General features: G+C 40.3%; 3 protein-coding genes and 1 pseudogene across 3 annotated transcripts in view; 2 read left to right on the top strand and 2 right to left on the bottom strand.

Moving 5' to 3' along the window:
• Window positions 1-250: 250 nt before the first annotated feature.
• On the bottom strand, window positions 251-6,131 carry LOC131679819 (uncharacterized; annotated as a pseudogene).
• A 4,851-nt stretch (window positions 6,132-10,982) lies between these two features.
• On the top strand, window positions 10,983-12,644 carry LOC131681544 (polycomb protein EED). The gene is made up of 4 exons (XM_058962380.1): window positions 10,983-11,187; window positions 11,250-11,383; window positions 11,444-11,615; window positions 11,673-12,644. The coding sequence occupies exons 1-4, from the start codon at window positions 11,110-11,112 to the stop codon at window positions 12,561-12,563; spliced, it is 1,275 nt and encodes a 424-aa protein (XP_058818363.1). The 5' UTR covers window positions 10,983-11,109; the 3' UTR covers window positions 12,564-12,644.
• A 191-nt stretch (window positions 12,645-12,835) lies between these two features.
• Window positions 12,836-22,458, top strand: part of LOC131681542 (protein mothers against dpp) — an 88,566-nt gene continuing 78,943 nt past the window's right edge. The window contains exon 1 of the mRNA XM_058962377.1: window positions 12,836-13,683. The gene's annotated coding sequence lies outside the window, so the exon portion shown is untranslated. The remainder of the gene's footprint in view (window positions 13,684-22,458) is intronic.
• On the bottom strand, window positions 14,456-15,424 carry LOC131681543 (uncharacterized). The gene is made up of 3 exons (XM_058962379.1): window positions 15,308-15,424; window positions 15,095-15,252; window positions 14,456-15,021 (listed from the first exon to the last, which is right to left on the bottom strand). Exons 2-3 carry the CDS (start codon window positions 15,098-15,100, stop codon window positions 14,518-14,520), a joined length of 510 nt encoding a protein of 169 aa, XP_058818362.1. The 5' UTR covers window positions 15,101-15,252; window positions 15,308-15,424; the 3' UTR covers window positions 14,456-14,517.

Below are 22,458 nucleotides of genomic sequence, written 5' to 3'. Positions count from 1 at the left end.
GGTCTTGTAGTGCAATTTCAAGCATGAAAATGCTACAAAATAGAACATGATTTGATTTGGATATAGTTAGTAATTTCGTGGACAAATCAACATTACGACAAAAAAAACGAAGAGTTAGTTCTTGAATTCCTACCAATTTATTGGAAAAATATGTAAACTTTGTTGAAAAATTAAAGTCCATGAGTATACCAACTCGGTAAAGAAAAATTAACTTATGAACTATTTACCACCTACTGCCGAAATCAGTACTTCATTCCTGCTCCAACCTGAAAACAGATGCGATCCTGAATCAAATTGAACAGCGTTGTAAAAATATAGTCACTCACCATGACTGAAACTTTTCGGACACCGCCCCCAAAGAAGCCAACTGTGGTGAATCCCAAATACAATCTTGTGAAACATTCAGTTCCGCCGCCAAGCTGCTGTTTTTCCTAATTACGGTTACAAAAAACTTTGATCAGTTCTACGCAAGCTACGAAAAACTTTACGTAGCTAAGATATGCAACATCCGTTTGTTTATCCATTTCACGCATTTGAGCCAGCTGTTGAGCGCCATTTTCAAGAAAACTGACCATCAGCTGAAGAATGTTTATAAAAGTTTCCGGCGAACTGCTCTCCTTGAAATCTACTCCTAGGCAATCAATGATAAAAAATAGGATGCATGCGAGATACTGAAGTCAATGAATGCGTTAATCTTGTTAAGCTATACTTAAGCAAGCTTACTACTGACCTGGAAATGCAGAGCCCAACGATTAGATCGTTCCCATTCATTATGAGGAGTGCGTAGTTCTTCTCAGTGTTATTGTTACACTCATCAGGTTTCTCGGACGAAAGTTGCGTGACTTGGATATTGGGATGATCTACTGTCAATAAAATGATTATTTGTTCTAGCAATGCCAGCGATTTGTTGGTGCTTTTCGAACGTTCCAAAGCCCGCAGTAGTAGATCCATCTAAACGTCAGTTTTACTCCACTGTTTAAAATCCTGAACAAGCGTTAGCAAGTGATTTCGATCCACTTCCATAACTTTGACACATTCGAGCCGAGCGGCCACTAGAACAATGGATATTTGTTGATTTCTTTTGTCTGTTTCAAACATACGCCACGTGTTAACCAGCAGTTCTTCGTAGACTCTTTCGTAGTGTACCAGTGACCAGCTTCGTGTCTTATAGATACATTCCTCTAGGATCATCATGCCTTTAACGAGCAACTGAATCGATTTAGATCGCATAAGTTTGAAGCATACATGCTCGATCAAATCTACAATTACTCGATCAATGAAGTTTTGCACCGAATCGACTGCCATTAACTCCCATACGAAGCCCCAGAAGCTTGAGAGGTCTCCAAATTGGAAGAACCAATCTTCTTTCAGTAGACTTTTGACATTAAAAATGTCTTACTCCACTATCTGGGGCTAGGTGTCATTCTAAAATCTAAACTACCTCCCATGTAACGAAACTATGTAAGGTTTGCACGCTTATAACTCCGATATTACTAGATGGATTTTAATCATTCATACACCAACCGATTCAGAAACACCTAACTTAAATATTTGTAATAATTTAATATCTCCCCAATAAAAGTAGACTTTTGGAAATTGGTAAAATTAAAAAGTTCACGAAAAACGGGAAAATTACCATTCGTGAGGCAGATTTCTCAAACACAGCCGTCAAGAGAGGGTAGCTTAGTTGCTCAATGAAACACGAAAAGTCATAAATAGAAGCAACGCATGTCCGTTTAAATCAGTTGTTGCTCTTATCCCATATGAGCAACATCGTCTCCGGGCGATGCAATAAGCGCTATCGATTTTCGGTAACGTTGGCATTTGCACACACTCGCACCTAAGTGACTAAACCATATACGGTTAGTTTATAAATAGAGGTGACGCGTACCCGTTTGAATCAGTTTTTGTTCTTATGTCGAACGGGTAAGATCATGACTGCAGCGTCTGGGCACTACAATAAGCGGTAGACGCTATGCATTTTCGGCAGCGGTGGCCGTGTGCGGATTTTTCGGGTACCAGCACGGTGTCACAGAATGGTTTGCAAAGTGGGTGGGTGGGGTGGTTTGGATTTAATTCAATACGGTGTGTGCTGCGTAAGAGTGTTGCGTTTGAAAAAAATATATTTATTTTTATGCATGCGTGTGCGTTGTAACTTGTTAATCCATGTTTACGGCGCTTTGTAGCTGCGTAGGATAAAGAGCCTATTGGTTTTCATGTTTCATATTTCGGTTATATGTTTTTTATCAGTAAGGCATCTGACAACGTGCTTCTGTAGTTATTGCACTGTTCAGCAGCGTAGTATTTTATATAGGAGAGTACACTCAGGTTTTTTTACGCGGATTTTGAAATTTACGCGGTTTTCGTTTTTTTTAAATTTACGCGGTTTTCATTTACACGGCCTGTGTCCCCTGCGTGAAAAATCTGAGTGTAATTGCATCGGAAACAATCACATTCCCAGCAGAACTTTTTGTTTTCTAATTTCAAACACTTTTGTTTCGTACTGCACACAACGGAAAATTTTAAAACAGAACTTACCGTCCCAGCAGCAGTTGAAGCGGGTGTTCTTTTTCAATTCAAATTCAAGCCATGTCTTAAGCGTTACTGGACTTAAAATTGTTTTCCCAGTTTATCCAGTCAGAATATCTGTCCTACCCTATGTATTTAAAACACAGTTCCAATTGCGTTTTAAAGTATACAACAAATAGAACGGTTGGGTATACTAATTTAAATTTTAAAATAAATCTGTTTTAAATTATGAAACAAACCGCTGTACTGAAGATATAATTATGCATGATGCAGAATTGGTTTAATAATACAATGTTTACACTACAGAGTTATAACACGTTTTAAAAATTAGCAACAAGAAAAATGTCACCAAGATAGCATAAAAACCCGTTTTAACTGGTAGTGCGAACGTTGCATAACAATGTAATTTATCAAATAATTTCATTTTTTCCACCACTAATCGATCAAGAAATACTTAAACTTAAGATTGTTTACATAAGTTCATTAGTACATTATTGAAAATTTAAATGGAAAATGAAATTTCATATTTCATGGAGAATCTGTATATTTCCGTTGGCGGGCGTGGGCTTCCTCATCACAGCTCTCAATATGGAACTTTTCTTTTGAATATATTTTCTGGACAGACCAGCCTATTTTTACTAGATGGATCAGCCAAATAATGCCAATCACCTAGTGAGATACTTGATTAATTAATAGATTACCGTTAAAAGACCTTCAATAAATTATGTTTTGATGGGGAGGGTATATAGCAAATTGTAACATATGAAAACAGGCGAGTGAACAAGAACGTGAGTCGATATGTGTAATAGATAAAATTCATTTGCACGCTCTTGAAAAAAGCTACATTTTTAATGTCATCGTGGTCGTGTCCTGTACACAACCCTTTAATTTTTTCTGTAATACGTAATCAAACCAGATACCGTCAATTTGCTATCTGATCGAACCATCAATTGGTTCCAGATATATTCATCTCGTATAGCTTGCTGAATCTCGCCGATCTGCTCGGATAGAATAAAGGCCGTCGATTCATAACAGCAGGCAATAAAAGACGTTTGCAGCTGTTGATGAAAACGTGTTCAGAAAGGATTCTAATTGAATAATAAATCGAATAATGAACTTACTTTCATCATATTCTCCGGGACTTCTTCGAGTAGTAGTACTAAATGCTTTCCCAGCAACGCGCCTAGTGAAAGCAAATCTTCCTCGTACGATGGGAGTATCAAATCTATTTCTTGTTTGGTAGGCCACATCACCTCGCAACTTTCTACCAGTGGAGGCAGTTTCATTCGACTGACAAGCCGAAGATTTCCTGACTTGTCTTCATCTGACTTGCGATTTTAGGCAGCTCAGGGATGCTTAAAAACTATCCATTGTATACAACTATCTTTTGCGTCAGCCAATACTTATGGTATACGCAGTTCCGAAAAGAATGTTGAGTTCGATGGCATCTACAAGGCAAATTTTCAGCAGGTCGGTGGTATACTGTTGAGGAATGCGATTGTTTCGTAGTTGTATATTTGTACCTGCAGTTGCGGAAAATAGGAAATCTGCGCCTTGACATCCCGGTTCTACGAGGCGATCGTTTCATGCACGCTCTTTGTGACTTGCACTGTTGTATGAATGTTTGGGCGGCTGTAATCACAGCATTAATCACCATAATTAAGTTTCTCTCACTATTTTTAAACAAATTCGAATATTCCTTTTGGTTCTTTTCCAGTTTTCTGAATAATAAACAATGTCTATAGCAACGAAGAGTTTTTAGTGTTCAGCGCTGCCAGTTTTAGCAAAATGTCATCAAAGTACACTGTCACTCTGACAGTGTACCTTTATTGGTGTACCTGGGTTATAAAATGTGTCCTCGAAAAATCATCAGAGCATTCCGTATTAACATATTTGTATTTGCTTATAGTTAGGTATGTCGAACAAAAATTTCATTTTACACTTTCAGCTCCCGAGATCTGTACCATTCTGTACTTTTTCACAAAATTCTGTAATCTGTGCCGTACAGAATCTGTACCAATAAAATTTGAAAAATCTGTCCTTTAGCAGATAAATCTGTACTTGTGGATACACTGGTCATGGCGTGTACAAACGTTCCGGCACCGATAGCCTATGCATCATGACGTGATAGCGATAGCGAGCTCATGTTTTCTCCCTTCATCCGTACAGCATATATGCCCAAAACTACCGTACATATGCCAACGACCACGCGCTCTCTCGATACAGAGACTCTGACGATACCAGGCGATCAAGTGACCCTGTGCCTAAGCACAATTAACTATACTTGTTAAAATGGAATGGCGATAGCGAATGCATTTTTTTTCTTCTACTGCACATCACTTGTGTGGAAGAAACAGAAATATCAGCATGCTTGCCCAGAGAGGCACCCGAATTCATTCTCGCGATACTGAAAGGCAACGCTCTCATTTTTCTTACTTCGAAAACCAACGCTCAGCATGTTCAATATAACCGAAGGGTGTTACAGTACCAAAAGAAATGGTAGAGTATAAAGAAAACAAAACAGAAACTATACAATGCCAACATGCCTGCCCGTGGATGCAACATAAATTTAGTCTCGTGGTACTGAGAGGCAACGTGATTTCTCTCACATTTTTTTGTTCCAAAGACCCCACATGTGCAATCGAACCAGTGCCGAAGCCCAAGCAAGCATCTTCATAAAATAAAATATACATAGCGAATTCATTTGTATTCTCTTTTCCGCGCACCACGTGTGGGAATAAAACAGAAACCATGCCAACATGCCTACCTAGAGAGACAACTGGCAGAGCATCGCGCGACGCGAGTTCATTTTCTTTCTTCCACCATATGTGTGAAAACGAAGAAGCATTAGGTTTGTTCCAGTACATGGAAGTTACTTCCTGTTGCTCCGGAGCAAAAAATTCTCGCTCCTTTTCACTCCGGTTTGCCACCAGAAGAAGAAAAAAGAGAAGAAGATAATACAGGAACGATTTTCTCCCTGTTTGCTCCGGAGTACTTCCAGTTTCTCCTGGTACTGGAACAAACCTATTGCCAACATACCTGATCGCAGAGATAAACCGAGATCAACCTGGCGATACTGAGAGGAATTCCATCTCTTTTTCTCGTGTTCAAGAAAACTTCTATGGCCCAAACATTCTCGCAAAAGATTTTTTTCTCTTTTTCGCACACTACGTGTGAGAAACAACAGACATCATGCCAACATTCCTGGACGAAAAGGCGAACCGAATTCATTCTATGGATACGGTGATGTATCTCTGGTTCGATCTTCTGTCCCCCTCGCCCAAAAAATCGACATTTCGTGTTCAAAAAAGCGGAGTCGAAGTACAAGAGCTCGTGCGGAACAAAGAGATTGCGAATATTAATTTTCTCGATTCTTTCGTAAAACACGTGAAAAAAAAAATCGAATCGAAACCATGCCGACCATCAGCAGACAACTTGCCGTACGAAATGTAGACCGAACTGAAAATTCACATATTTGCATTATACTTCAGGACCCTCTCTGGGGCTGTACATACAATCATATTTCGATTACCCTCTCAGGGGATTTGTTCTTAAAAATACCTTCTCGGAGGCAATACTTCAGTTACCTTCTCAGGGGCCATACTTCAATCGCCCTCTCGGGGGGAAAGCTTCAGTTACCCTCTCAGGGGCCATACTACAATTACCCTCTCGGGGGGAAAACTTCAGTTACCCTCTCGGGGGCAATACTTCACATACCCTCTCAGGGGAAAACAATTTCAATACCCTCTCGGGGGAAACACCCACAATGCCCTCTCTGGGGCTCGTATATTAGATACCTTCTCGGTGCGAATGTCCCTTTTATATACTTACTTATTTACCGAACTGCGCCATTGTCGTGTCCGGACGAACAAGACACTAAACTTACTCGTTCTAAGTCAATCACACAACTGGCGAGCTTTATTCATTTCATTTCATTCCTGCTGTCTCCAATCTATTCTCTCCTCTCTATTGAATCATTTTTTTATTTTTGCTCTCTCTTTCTCTCCATCTCGTTCTCTTCCTTACATTTTTGTATCTTTCATTTTCATATTTTCAATCGCGCTCTGTCTCATTCCCTACATACAGGTGTCTAAATCTTTTTTCTATGTGTACGTCGACTGTCACTTTTTTCGAGCAAACAAGAAGAAATGAAGGAGAAACCAACAACACGTGGTCAAAAGAGATTAATACTACTAGAGGGAGCATAGCGCTAGTATTCACGGACTGAAACGTGGGGTCTCGCTCTAGCATATTGTATCCCGTTACTTTGACATGTGTGTACCCGGGGCAATATGTGTCAAACTAATGGGCCTAGCATATGTAACAGCGAGATGATAAATTATCAGTGTTAACAGCGACATGCGACTTCTAATAGTTATAATCTCTTTTCACGTGGTCCCATACTTCATTCTGATTGATTAGTGATGTAAACATTTGCGCTTTTTGCGATCCCGGACGCCATACTTATTTTCACCACTTGCTTACAGGCTTCGTTACAGTTTGGTTGGTTTGTTCTTATTAATTAGAACAGAAATATTTTCAAATAGTTTCATAAATTACATTCAAAATACGTTGGTATTTTCAATGCAACGCACTCAAACTTGCCAGTGCTTGCCCCTCGGCATAAACCATGTTTATTCTTTGGATGCACATTTCGATTTTATGCTCATAATGTATACTAGTTATTTAGTTGTACTTTGCATATCGTTTCATCAGGAAAACGAAAATAAAGCGAAGATACACACTAAGCCAGCCAAAAGTTGTTCGGTAATTTCTTTTGACGACTATCACAGTAAAGTGATATTTTTACGGAGCTGTCAGCAAATTATTTAAAAAATTGCGGTAAAGTTTTCATTTTTTAACGATTTTCAGTAATTTTCCGAATAATTTGCTGAAACTCGCAATATTTTTCACTGAATTTATCAGCACTTCTGTTTTTTTTCGGTACATAAACATTATCCAGTAAAAAACTGACTGATTGTTCGGCGAAATTGTACCAACATTACCGAACATCGTCAACAACTTACAAAACAGGTACAGCAAATCATCTGTCAAATCGCCATTTTCAGAGGAAACTACTGACTGACCAGTATTTTTTGACGTTTGGATAGAACGGATTGCGGAGAGTTCGGTCACCGAATTGTTTTACTGAATTGATTACCGAACGGTTTGCTGTTCAAAAACTCAGTAAAATTTTACTGTACCCAGTAATCTAAATTAAGTGTGTAGGACCCTAATTTTGTCGAAAATTCTTCCAATTTCATTCTGTTAGCATTTATTTCTAGGATGACTTACACTTTACTACTATAGTATCACTGTATACGAAAACAATCATTTTTAATGAAATTGGCAAAACTTCTAACAAAACGCCACAGTCACCGAATAACTAACTATGCACAGTAAATATTGAATTATTGGAAAGAATTGCATTTTAGCATTTCAAGCCTTATCTAGCTAATTCTACACATACACGGCCAACACATGTAGGGATCCTTGCAAATGGCAGACGTTCACCTACAATTTTTCATATCAATCTTAATGTCGGTAGCACATATGTAACACAATCATTGAAACGCCGGCAGGCCAACCATCCAGCGTACAAAATTATGTAGATCTCGGACACTACAACGGCGCAGTCGGTAGATTGATTTCTGATGACTATTCTCAACGAGAACAGTTGTTTTTTTTACAATCGTCCTTGTCGAATGATTTTTATTTTTTGAAAATTGTTGCGCGATGTCGGAATCGGACAGATGAGTCAAATTATACGGCAATCAAATTATTCATTTATTGAAGGATTTAATTAACGAATTATTTTGAACATTGAATAAGGAAGAAACAAGGACAACCGTACCAACGACCGTGCCGACCGTTTCAGTTAAAAAAATATTTAATAAATCGTTGGGAGTAACTTTGCTGTGAAGCTTAATGTCACTCATCTGGTACTAATTTCCTGGTACGGGACAGAGATATTTGTATCTAGTCTCCTGGCTAATGAGCCTAGGTGCTAGCAGCTTCACTCGTTGTCTGAAATAAAGAAAAAGAAGAGGTACAAGAAAATGAATGAGAATCGGTTGTCACTGGAGATGGAGTACGAACTTCCGGAGGGTTAACCACAGTTTATAAAGAACAGTTATGCAAAGAGTGAAGCAAAAATAAGTCAACCAATCGAGTACAACTAGAATCCACCTCTGATAGCTCCGTAGCAAAGCTGGATTCTTGTTTTGCTCGATAAGTAGACTTATTTTAGCTTCACTCGCTGGATCACTGCTTGCGTACCTTTATACTAACGCCCACTGAGAAACCCAAAAAATTGTTTCAAAATCGTTCAACACGGGTCCAACCTAGGGACAGATCACTTGTGATGCATTTTTAAAAATCAGCTAAATTAAATGCATTTCTTTCCATCAAAATAGAAATTCGTAATGTATTTTGCGTTGCGTGCAATGTATTTTGCTTTGCGTGAAAGACGTCAAAACCCTACAAAAAATTAGCCCTACATTCAACAAAACATCGAACAAAGTGAATCAGCGTAGGACGTTTGTTAAACAAACTTTTCTACGAGGGAGTGCAAAGTTGATGCAAAAATGGAAATTAAATGCATTTTTTCTAATTTGATGCAAATTTGTTATACACTTCTAGAGTGATCTGCCCCTAGGGTCCAACGATGGACCTCTGTTGAACGCTTTTTTGGACGACGTCCAACGTTGGTTCAACGAACGTCCTTCATTGGACGATTTTGAAACCAACCGTTCTTAGAGGGCGTCTTTGAGTTTAACTGAGAACGGTTGGTGTCAAAATCGTACAATGAAACATGATAGGTGGACGACGTTCAAATAACCTTTCAACAGACGTCCATTGTTGGACCCGTATTGAGCGATTTTGAAGCCATTTTTGGGCTTTTCTGTGGGTACGCGGATAGAAATCTACAATAGCGTTCACCCTACAAACAACCGTAAAACAGTAGATATTATGGTTATTACAGTAAATTCACATCAACGGCCAATTTCTTCACTTGGATGAAAACCGGTTTTCGTTAAAAACCGGTTTGCGGCTAATTGGCCACCAGCAACCCGAAAACTAGTTTTCGGGGAAACCCCGTTTTCATCTAGTGAAAAAATTGGCTGTAAATGTTACTGTTTCTGAGCTAATGGAATGGATGAAAAAAGTCGATTTTTTTAATGTGAAGGTACATAACCACCACCTTTTTGAGTAAAAGTCGATTTTACGATAAAATTTGCTGTAGAAACGTTTATTGTTTTTGTATTATAGCGAAACGTTAGACTTTATTGTTAAATATTGTAAAATTACTGTACCTGTCGCTTTGTTATTATACATTTCCATTCGGGTAGTAGATCGCGAACCGATTCAATTTCTAAATCTTTCTACGTTTCTCTATTCACTCTGGCAACAATGCTCATGACATTTAAATAAATATCGATCAGCTCTGCTAGTGAACTGTCAAATTTGCCGCTTCTTCGATTCGTATTTCAAGAGTGCTGATTCAAATGGACCTTAGTGACAAATGTAAACAAACTGAGTTATTTGCAGCACAGCATGTGATTACAACATAGCTAACGAATACCGAAAACCAGGATTCATTATACACAGTATTTATCAAAATAACAAGCATTATATAAAAAGTCGCAAAGTTTTCATGATCATATTTTGAAATTTTGCACTTGAGACCTTTTAAAATGAAAGGACCTATGCGCGAAATATTTCAAAACCTCTGCAACTGTTCATAGGCGCCATGCAAAAACGACGCAAGATTCATTTCATTCCATGTTTTCCCCACTGCACATAGGTACCTAGTAAAAACGTCCTAAGCATCAAAATAAAAGAAATTATTTTCTTCTGTTCATGCGACTTATTTTCGAAGTTAAATTTAATAAGTATAATAATTAAATGATAATTGGAAAGCTTAGTTATTCTAAAGTAACATGCCATTCGTTGGTTTTAACCACTTCCAGCCAATGATTTGTTAATATAAACTAAAGTTTCTCGCATTTTTTTCTGCAAGACTTCTGTTAAATCCAGTGCAACTATTTACCATAGTAATGAAGAACATTCGTATTCCGGTGCTCATTTTGTCGAAAACTTTGAAGAAATTCAATATTCGTCGTAAGAGCTACCTTTGCTGAAAAAAGCCGTATGTGCAGCGTCGTATGATTCTTGGGCCCGAAAAGAAGACCTATGTGAAAGGTCCTATAATTTTCAAAAGGACGCATCATTCTAAAGCGCTTAAAAACTACATTAGCACTAAACATTTCATATTTTTTGCATTATTTACCTAAAGAGCATAGTCCTTAGACTATATTGGCATAATTGTTCCATCAAAATGCATATTTGTTCTTTAATAGGGATTTGTTTTAGGTCCATGAAACTTCAGCCTCGTTTTTCTCAGTTCGAGCTCAATGTCACTTAGGACCTTTTGAATAAGTACTCTTGATTTATTTTGTACCAAAAATAGCGCAAGATTAATCTACTAGTTTCTGTATCAAATCTCTTAAATCCCCGTGCTCTTTTAAAACGCGACAATTCTTAGCTATTTCGTTCTTCAATTTTATTAGTACCGTTATGAAGCTTGGTGCAAAAGAGGAACCGACTAACCAGCCACACCAGGAACCTTCCGACGAGGAAGAGGAAGAAGATGCGGTAAGGGAACTGGATCGATAACCAACAAAAAAGGACGCCTAAATGGCTTTGTTTCTTTGTAGCACGAAACTTCCAGCATAGGAAGTACCTGCACCGATAACACCTCCAACGGTAGCGAAAACCACCCAAATCGTAAGAAGCGCCGCCGACAAAGGAAAAAACTCCCGAAGGTAGTGAAGCCGCTATTCAAATTTTCGTACGTATTTTGAAGTTGGTTCGGATGTAAACAAAAATGATAGTTTTGAATTTTTTTTAGATGTTACGTGAAAGAGGATCACGGGCAGCCGTTATTTGGTTGCCAATTTAATCATAATCTGAAGAAAGGTGAACTGCCAGTGTTTGCCGCAGTTGGCAGCAATCGGGTCACAATCTATCAGTGCCTGGAAAATGGTGGCATCAAGCTGTTGCAGTGCTATTCGGATCCTGACGTAAGTGGGACTCATTTTCCCTTCAATTTTAACTTCTATAGGTTTATTAATTTACAGGTGGATGAAATATTCTATACGTGTGCGTGGTCTCACGAGACTGAAACTGGTCGGCCAATTCTCGCTGCAGCTGGTCTGCGTGGGGTGATTCGTGTTTTCAGCCCCGCAACGTTAAACACGTACAAGCACTACATTGGTCATGGTCACGCCATCAACGAGGTTAAATTTCATCCCAGAGAGAACTATTTACTACTTTCGGCTAGCAAAGACCACTCGCTTCGTTTATGGAACACAAAGACGGACGTTTGCATAGCCCTGTTTGGTGGCGTAGAAGGCCACAGGGATGAGGTATTGAGTGCTGATTTCGACATTTTGGGCGATAGAATCATGTCTTGTGGGATGGATCATTCGCTCAAGATGTGGCGTTTAGATACGGACACAATGAAGGATGCTATTCGGAGTAGTTTCACTTTCAACGCTTCCAAAGCTGTGTATCGATTCCCCTCGGTTAATGAACATTTCCCGGTGTTTTCGACCAGAGACATTCACCGCAACTATGTCGATTGTGTTAGATGGGTCGGTGATTGTGTCCTGTCGAAATCGTGTGAAAATTCCATCGTATGCTGGAAGCCCGGAAACAACGAGCACAAAAACAATGAGACTTCCACTACAGTCCTGAGTACTCTCGAGTACAAGGAGTGTGACATCTGGTTCATACGTTTCTCACTTGACTACTGGCAGAAATATCTTGCGCTGGGGAACCAAAGTGGAAAGACTTACATCTGGGAGCTGGACACGGAGGATCCCGTGCATCCTAGATGCAGTCAGTTGTTTCACCCCAAGTGTACAACCGCGATCAGGCAGACTTCGTTTTCGAGAACCGGAGACATTTTGATATGCGTGTGCGATGATGGAACCGTCTGGCGATGGGATAAAGTCTCGCACAGTTGAAGCGAAAGTTCGGTTTGATTGTTCCATGTTTATATTTATTGTACTTGATCAACATTTTATTATACATAATAGCTTCTAGAAGTTGTTTATTTGTTTTGCAATGCTAGAGAGAATAATGTCCCTTTTCTAGTTTATTGAGTTTGAATGTTACATTTAATATTTCGTTTGAATTTTGGTGCACCCTAAAATGACTCGCTCATTTCCCGTGAGAGAGCGCTCACGCAAGATCGAAAGTTCATTTCTCTTTCGAATTTCGAAATACCTCTCGCGGTTGTCGCATCTCCTCTCAAACTTGTTCTACTTCTACATAAACAACCGTGATTGGTCTCCCGAAATTCGCCTCGGAATCGTGTTAAAAAAGTGAAAATCCCTTCGAAATCTAAATAAATTACTAAAATTAACGGTAGACCACATTGTGTGAGTGTTAGTTAGTGTGAATTGCTGTGTTTTATAGTGGAAAATTAAACCCAGACTTCCCGACGCCAAAAGGGTTGATAATTTCGCCTAGTGCGGTTGCTGCTGGATTGGATGGAGTTGTGAGAATCACCGATAAACGGAACTCTCGAATCGCACTAATACCATTAGCCAAATAGAGTCGAGGAATATGTTCGATCCGGTGCTGTGTTTGTAGGAGGATGTTTGTGACGTCATAGTTGGCTGGCATCCTGCTCACACCGCCTGACACAACCGGGCACCGTCGTTCAGAAAATCAGTTTACTCATTCGATTCGTCAGTTGTGGACTAGTGTACGTGCCTGCTGCAACCAATGAAGGAAGAAACCAGAAGCGAGAAGAAAGAGTGAAATTTTTGTCACTTTAGCAGACGCTACCGAAACGAATTCTGGCTCTCCATTCAGTGTTTAGTGTAGAATCAAAGTGTGAAGGGTAGTGGCAATTTACGTGTTTGGTGATATCGAGAGGACTTGGCTTAACAGTCGTTGAAGCGGTACATAGTGATTGCGTTGGTCGGCCAAGATCACTGACACGGGAATCAACCCACGAAAAGCGTTCTATAGGAGGCCATTTCTCGCAATCTTCTAACAGCAGACCAACACACACGTTCACTCGGGCGCAAGTCCAGCAGTAGCAACAACCCTCGCTGAAATTCCCAGGAAGAACAAGTGAGTAATGTAGCATGACTCCGATGAAAAATGGTAATTGTTTGACTACACTTCCCACAGGGAGCAGGATAACGTACTCCCCCCGTGGTATGCTCTAAATAATTATGCATCGTACATGAAATGAATCATTTTGTGCGTATCGAAGAAGTAGGCTATTTTTTTGCTCATCCTTGTGCAGCAAGTGAGCAGTGAGTGTGAAAAGTCTCCGTTCATTCACTGCCCGGCATCTCACTTGTTTCGAATCGCCGCGGAAAAATTCACCCACGGTGAGAGAATATTGACAGCTCATTGTTTTGTCTGTCGTCTTCTTCATATCCAAAATATCCGTCCTTCAAACACAAACACATACCAGTACTTGGGGTATGTACACGAGAATAATCACTTTTCTTCTGATCAGCCGATTTTATGGTTCTCTCGTGTTGATGTTTGTTGTCAATTTCCACGCGACCAACGCTCGAGAGCGTCCTTCCATCGGTTGCCAAGCCAATCGATAGCACGGGTAACAGGATATTTATCACTGATTTTGTGAGAGGCTGGTGAGAGGTGGGAGTTGTTTAAATTTCAACGCTTTTCACCGCTTCCCCACCCAAATATCCACAGGCACGTTTGGGCTAAACCTTGTTGCTTGTTATTGAAATGTACTGCTTTTTAATGGTTTTAGACTGACAATATAAAACTGTACGGTTTGTTCTACTTAGTCATACAAAGCAAAGTTGACAAAAACAAATTAATAAAATTGATTTTTATTTTGTACATTTTTGCTTATAATTTGCTAAAATTTATCTAACTCAGTTGTTTTGGTTACTAATCTTACCACACATTTCCGGCGCACATTTACAGCGGTGGCAATGGTTGTAGATTCTGAGATAGCACCGAACTCGTGTATCCTTCCGGCAGGGGAGCCACATGTCTAACGGCAGGGGTTTCCGCAACGTAGATCGGACCGTTGCGCAAATCTATCGACCCAGAATCGCTGGCGTGTGCTTGGGCACTGGCATCGGAACCGATCTGGTGGTTCGGTACGTCCTTTTCGCCTTCCGGGATCGGATGAATGTTCGCGTACTCTTCAGTGGGCAGGGCATAATAAACGACGGTTGGTCCCGGGTGGACTGGAGCTGGCTTTGGCGCTGGTACAGGCCAAAGGGCTGAGAACGGGTAGGGCAGCGTCAGGCTGGGTAGCGATGGCAAAGGCAATTTTGGCAGTTGAATTACTGGTAGTGACTTTCCGCCAATAAACTTATGGAATAGGTACTTCTTCGCCAGTGTCGCGGCAATCAGAGTTGGTTCACTGGCGGCAAAGTTAGCGCAGACTATCACTATCGCGAGGACGGCTGAGAACTGAATGATTTCATGATTAGTTTTTTTTTTGTTCTAGATGTTGATAGTTCTAAACAAAAGTCGATATACTTACTTTCATTGTTGCTAATCGTGGTTGTTCTGCAGATGTTTACAAAATGAACTGTTGAAGTTGTATATTGTTGCAGTAGAATTGCCATCGGATTTTATACCTGTACATTTTTAAGCTGGGACCCTCTCCCGTTGGATGAGACCGGTTCTATTTGGGGTATGCTTTGAAGGTTAGCACATAAATCGGCGTATTCGGATGACGCACTGAAACAAATACCTTTTATATAACATTGCCCTCGAGCTCCAGAGTCGCGAAATGTGCAACATTCCTAGTACAAAATTACGCAACATTGTCGATCGTTCGTTATCAGCAAATTTCTACGCGATAGTATCTGCAAATATGGAAGGAAAACGGAAATGACAAACGAACAATTTGATCAGCTGTTTCGCAGCATCGAACACAACATCAAAAACGCCCTTTTACTCGATCGCGCTCTGAATGTTGCTGTTTGTTCACGTATGCAAATATTGATAAGAAAGTGATTCCCACATGGATTGTACGGTACATTCATTATTGGCAATCGGTTTTATAATGTGCTACAAATTGACCATAGCCATGAACTGACCGCGTGTTTTGTGATGGGCCGTGCGGATGCTGAAATCATGCTGCGCTCTGTTCGCTACGTTTCTTCGGCTAAACAAGATGAGCGAAGGTCGAGCGCCGACCGAAGTTAGCAGCTTAAATGGCCTTTCGACAGTGAAAGTTGATACTTGGGCGCCCGGCTGACGCCGGTTGTGCAGAATGCGTTGTACGTACTTGTATCATATGAACTGATAAATAAAATAACTTTGAAGAGATTGGTTTGCATCGGGAATTTCCCGCGTTTTTTAAGCAGCTGTTTCATCGGTAAACCAGCATCTACTAGTTAGTGTTTATTGCGGTGATGGTACAATGAGTAGGATGTTCAACATTTAAATTTTTGTTGGTTCAGTGTATTGGTACCGACTCGTTGGTTGTTTTTATCACTCCTGCTATTTCTAATACTTTTCGCATTTTGTGAAGTTTAATTCGTTGTGTTTTGCACTAATCGGCCGGAAATTTTATTCATGCTGTTCATATAGGAGAGTGTTTTCTGCTCGTTTTTGTGCTGTAAAACAACCAGCAAAGGACACAATCGAATTTCTGCCACTTAACCATCAAATTTTTCGCCAACTGCTGCGCCATCTACATCTGATTGTCAGCATTATCAGATGTGCGCGCACTATGGCAACTGCATACGATCACTGTGTCAAGACCATCAAATCGGACGGAGACTTTATCGAATGGATGGGCTTTTGTAAAAATGTGCACATGCAGTGCGGAAAACAATTCTTCCCATTGGGTTTATTTATTGCTGAGGAAACGTTATCGAAAAAAAAATCAGCAAATTTCGAGCCCCACTAGAAAGGTTTCTGTATCCAGTCTAGTCAAAACCTGGTACTTCTCGATCACCACAGAAGCGTCGTCGCAAGGGTGGTCCTAATCCGAGCAACATTCTGGTTGTTGATCGAAAACAAGTTCTTACTAGCAGAATTGTTACGGTGCCACTTCCAACGCTTGCTTTGGGTGTAACTTTCTCGCCTTCATCCTAGCGTTAGCAAGGAGACGGTCATACGATAACCAAAACACTAAAGTGCGAATATACAAAAGTTATCCAGCTGATGAAAAATAGAATTTGAAGTCAGTACTTTGAACTTCATATCCTTTAAAGTCGTGGTTCACACAAAATACCGCAAAACAGCTCATAATTTAGATTCAGAACATATGGTGCCCGCCGATCTGTTTCCCTCCACTGAACCCGGTTCATCAACGACCCTGTCGAAGACTCCGCAGCGATTAGCCATGCCACTATACCAAGCTACACCAATTTTGTGAAGGTGTGACGATATCCGGCGCATACTCGGATGTAAAGCAGTTGATATTATGGAAGTCCTGGATACCCCCGCTACAGTCGAGTCTTTGCCGGCAGCTTTCAACAATCGTCTCAGCTCTGTGTACGTAAGCGGAGAAGGGGTCGTCCAAGCCGCAATTCTCGGCAAGTATGTATTTATTTATTTTTAGTGCTTCTAGCTCAACATATAGTTCCTCGCAAGCTGCCACCGTAGCTGATATGGGATGCCTCGATTCTCCTGCCACAATCGGTATAAGAACCTCTCAATCTGTCCTTACTACTTACAGTCGATGGTACTCCAGCCTAGCCTGATCCATCCTCTAAAAGCATCGAGTGTTACTACCAGAACGTCGGTGGGCTCAATTCATCAGCGACAGCTATTCGCTCGTGACTACGACATGCTGTTCTGTCATCGCCTTGACCGAGACTTTGGCTGGACAACTGTACTTCTGTCTTGCCAGGTGTCTAGTGCAGCATTGGATGTCTATCGCTGTGATCACAAACCCCTCAACAGCCATAAGGCGTCGATTGGTGGTGTGCTTATTGCTGTGCGGCTTGTTATAAAATCCTGTGAACATGAAAACAGCTGCTAGCAAAATTTGCCAACTATTCTCCGACAAATTTTCAAATTCTGCTGGACACCTGACACCAATAGTCGCTGCTGTCGAAAAGCTCATTCATTGGGACGATCTAATCGAATTTGCCTTGATAATGCTGTCAATGTTGCAGCAAATTTCAAACTGAAACCATCTAGTTCCCTGGGTTTAGATGGTGTACCCGCAATTTTTGTCGAAAGTTACACTCGCGAGTTTCTCGAACTACTTCGACGAGACTTTCTCTCGCTACTGGAATACTTCCTTCCTGTTGGAAAGCGGCCCACATGTGTCCGGTCCAGCGATGCTATTTAACTGGAGTTCAATTAAAAATGAGAATGATTTCAATATCTTTCTGTAAAGAGCGTAAATTGTCTCGACTCCCTAGAAATGGCATCCCTGAGTGGAGTGGAAGGTCGGTAGCGGCCGTCCGGCGAAGATCGAAAAGCTGTTCGACAACAAGGACGGAACGAGTTTGCGTGACGCCGGCCGAAAGTATCATTGCTCCCATACCTTGATTTACCGAACCCTCCAGATGGAGGACATCATCTGTCGGAAGAAGACTCAATCCCCCAGAGTACAGGGACGAGCAGATAGCGATCATGAAATCGCAGTGCCGGTGAATGACGAAGAACTATCGTGGGACGTCGTTCGTGCGTTCGTTCCAGGAAATGACAGCTACTATACTATTCCAGCGACAAGTCGGCCACACCTCCTAAAGTAAAATATAAGTTTAAGCATAAATTTGAAAAAAAGGTTATGCTGTACGTCACCATATCGGACAGAGTGATTTCAAAGCCGTGGTTCAAACCGAGCGGTCTGGCCGTCAATCAAGTGCACCAGGAGGAGTGTCTTTAGAAAATTCTTTTGCCGCTCTTAAAGGCGCTTCATGCGGATGGGAAGTACGTCTTCTGGCTAGACAAGGTGTCTCTCCATTACGCCAAGAAGACACCGGAGGTCTGGAGTATCTTGAGCAGAAAAAGATACCGTACGAGCCGAAAGAAAAAAACCCGACCAACTTGCCCCAGTGCCCCGTCCCATTGAGGATTTTTTCGGCTCCCTCAGTGCCCTAGTGTAAAAAAAAATAATTGGCAGGCCAAAGATACGAAGCAGTTGACCACCAGGATCTGGAAGATGGACGCCAGTGTCGTCCAGCGCTCTTGTGAGAACATCGCGACTAAGGTGCGTCGTACGGCTGACCTGGACCCCTTCTCCAATTTTTATTGACTTTTTTTTTAAGAATAACCATTGTTGTTAACAAAAAAGTACTGAACTAGTTGACATTTTTTTCTGTATTTTAATTACATGACTGAAAAAAAATCTATTTTGTTATTGAACACCAGTTACGTGAGTTTATCTGAGGATTTCGACAAAATTAATCATATTATCGCAATAACCAAGCTAGATAAACTCGGTACTCATATCTCGATGGAAGGCAGCTCTTAATCAGCATTAAAGTCTGTCTATCTGCATTATTTCGCGCTACATTCGGAATCCCGCAAGGAGGTCACATCGACCCAACTATATTTCTCCTCTATTTCAATGACGTCAATACTAAACTTTAAGGTCCTGCCTCTCCTTCGCCGAAAATGTGAAAATTTTTCGACGGATATAGGATTCAACCGATGACGAATTTCTTCAAAGTGAGCTGGACAGCTTCAGTACGCGTTATGAGGTAAACAGAATGGTTCTAAATCTGGGAAAATGCTCAATTGTTACATTTGCATGGAAGTATCATCCGATCCAGTTTGTTCGATTCGAGTATTCAAAAATATTCTCGGGTCAAGGATCTAGAAGTCATCCTGGATGCGACACCAACGTTCAAACCACATTCTGCGTACATTGTGGATAAGGCATCAAGACATATAGTAAAAACTATCTTATATTGTTCAATCGCGCGTTTGTCCGCTCAATGTTAGAATATTGCTCCACTATTTGGAATCCGTACTGCCAGAACGGGATTGACGGAATCGAAGCTGATCGCTGCAGGCTTAAACGTTCTGCTCATAGAGAAATAGATTCCATGTACCGAATTACGAAAACCGTTGTCAGTTAATACACCTCAACAGACTCAGCATCCGGAGAGCACTATTCGTGTCGGACTTACTATCTGCCAAAGTGAATTGCACTATAATTAGCGAACGATGTGATCTTCAAGCTCGTATTCGAGCATTGCCGAATAACTCTTTCCTGCGGCCGCCTTTCAGGAAAACCAAAAAAGCTTTCCACAGCGCTTACTGGAGTGTGACTACAGTTTTTGACTTCCGCTTAATTAAAAATACAATTAAGGCTAAGATTATGTTTATTCTTTAAATATAACTAGTCTTTGCAACATCACCATTATTCTGCCGTTATACGCATAATTGTCCCATGTATATAGGGCATCCCATAGAACATGGGACAAATATGCGTATTACGGCAGTATTGGGGTCAAGGAGTCTGTTGGTTAAGCTACAACAAATAAACAAATTTCTATGCTTATTTGCAATGATAGCACGTTAACATGCATGCTTTATAACAAGTTCAAGAATTTAGCATTGAATTCTTCGTTGGTGGTACTGGTTGTTGGTTTGGAGGTGGAAGGTGTAGTCTTTGATATTTCAGCGTTCGCCCTACCCACATGAAGCCGTTAGTTAGAGCAGCGTCTCCCATCTTTGTTCAACGAATTAGCTCAAATGATAGTGGGATAATTGGAGAATTTGATTTGAGTTTTCGTTGCGCTCAATTATAGGTATTTAATAATTCTCAGGGCAGTTTTGTTATTATCTTGGTTCTTCGGAACGAAGCAAGCATACTGATGCCAATTTATGAGCATTTCATCGATTGTGGTTTGCGAAATTATCCAATGAGAAAATATTTGATTTGAAGAACAGGTCATGAAACGAAGAATGATCAATTTTGTTATTATTAATTTAATGAGTATACAAATATATATATATATATATATATATATATATATATATATATATATATATATATATATATATATATATATATATATATATATATATATATATATATATATATATATATATATATATATATATATATATATATATATATATATATATATATATATATATATATATATATAATATGTATTAGTATTCAAATTTATATTCACTATGATTTCTTCCCAATGATTATATTCTTCTTATCATCATTTTTTTCCAATGATTATATTCTTTTTACGCATACTATCTGATGCGAGGGAGAGAGATTTTTCCATGTGCTGTGACGAGTTACCGAAACAAACAAGGTGCCGTCGCGAATATAACATCCGTAGCCCAATACCTAGCCTAACCAACACGCTGCGAGATATCATAAGTTACAAAAATTAATCGTTCATAACCAAACGAGCTTACAGCTGAAGTCTTAGAAAAAACCGGCAAACAAAATTTAATAGCTGTTAATCATTGTGTATTAAGCATCAAGATTTGGTTGTAATTGTAACGTTACTATATCCAATAGGTTTGACATGAGTTTTAACCAACACTCTTCACTGAAATGAAGATTTCTCTGCTCTACTCAAAAATCAGCGCTTCTAGGGGTTAAATAATTTCCATAGTATTGTTCATTTTGCAACTTCGCGGTAAGAGGATGGTGTATCATAGCATAGATTTTTCTAACCCGAAAACCTAGTCTGAGCTTAAAAACCTAATCTAGCTTGAAAAATTGGATATACGCCAGCAGCCGTGACGAACACGTTAACATACAAACGCTCGAGCTCTTCGCGATCATCCATGTACATCCACGCCCGCCATCTCGTAAGCAAGATAACACCCTGGTGACTAAGTGAACGGTTTAGTACTTATAAATTTACAAACGCAGTAACAAGTGTTCACCTACAAACGCCCGTACTCGTGCAACCAAGAATCGGTTACGTCTGAAAGCCCCTACTCTCGGCTCTAACAACCGCTCATGTCCACTAGATAACACTTCTTCAATCTACTAGCCACGGCGACATGGCCGGGAACTTCAGTGATATAGAAAAACTCACTCTGAATTTTATTGAAAATTAAGTATAAGATTTACCGTCCGTGCAGTATAAGATTTTAAAACACACGCAAATATGCGAATGGATACGCGCTTATAAAATCGAATTTATGCACGCGAAGTTAGACGCTAGCACACGCGACATGCAAAAGTTCGCACGACCTACAAACGCCCACACAATCAAACAGGTTAACTTACAAACACTCGAGCCCTTCGCGATGATACACAAAAACGAACATGCAATCGTAATTATTCACGCACAACTGCGCCCAAATTTTGAGCTTGAGCTTGTGCGACCACCCCTGGCGGCTACTCCGTTATCGATCTGGACTAGCTGAAGTTGCACAGAGAATAAGTAGATGATTATGCTTGGGAGTAGCGAAACATCTTTCAATGTGCAACTCCTGGTAATCTTAAAGTATTGATCAATACCGGCGCCGGCCATGCCCGAACGTAGATCGCGGAAGGAAAGGAAAGGAATGGTTAGTCCGATACTTGCTTTTGTTAGAGGCCGTATATACTACAGCGCACTCAACAAGTATCACAGGAGGAGGATATTTTTGTTAGTAAGAGTATAGAAGTTGGATCACTTCTTCTTTACCGACGCCAGAGAGGTGACTTCACTATCTGGACTAGATATCGATCCACCAAACTCATAGACCGGGGACCAACGGCTTTACTTCCCTTCCGAAGGAAGACGTGACCACAGATTTTTTCACCTCAGAAAAATCTCAACGACCTCGGCTGGAATTGAACCCAGGCAAATTGGAATGAGTGGCGGTCACGCTTACCACTCAACCACCGGCGCCGTCTACAACTGTGCCCAAATTTTTGTAACCACAAAAACGCCCCGATAATTAAGTGAACGCTACCCAATCAGAATGAAATAACAAGATTATAACAGAATG

Source organism: Topomyia yanbarensis, chromosome 2, assembly GCF_030247195.1.
Source record: "Topomyia yanbarensis strain Yona2022 chromosome 2, ASM3024719v1, whole genome shotgun sequence".
Classification (NCBI taxonomy): Eukaryota; Metazoa; Arthropoda; class Insecta; order Diptera; family Culicidae; genus Topomyia; species Topomyia yanbarensis.
This window is presented reverse-complemented; position numbering and strand designations above follow the sequence as displayed.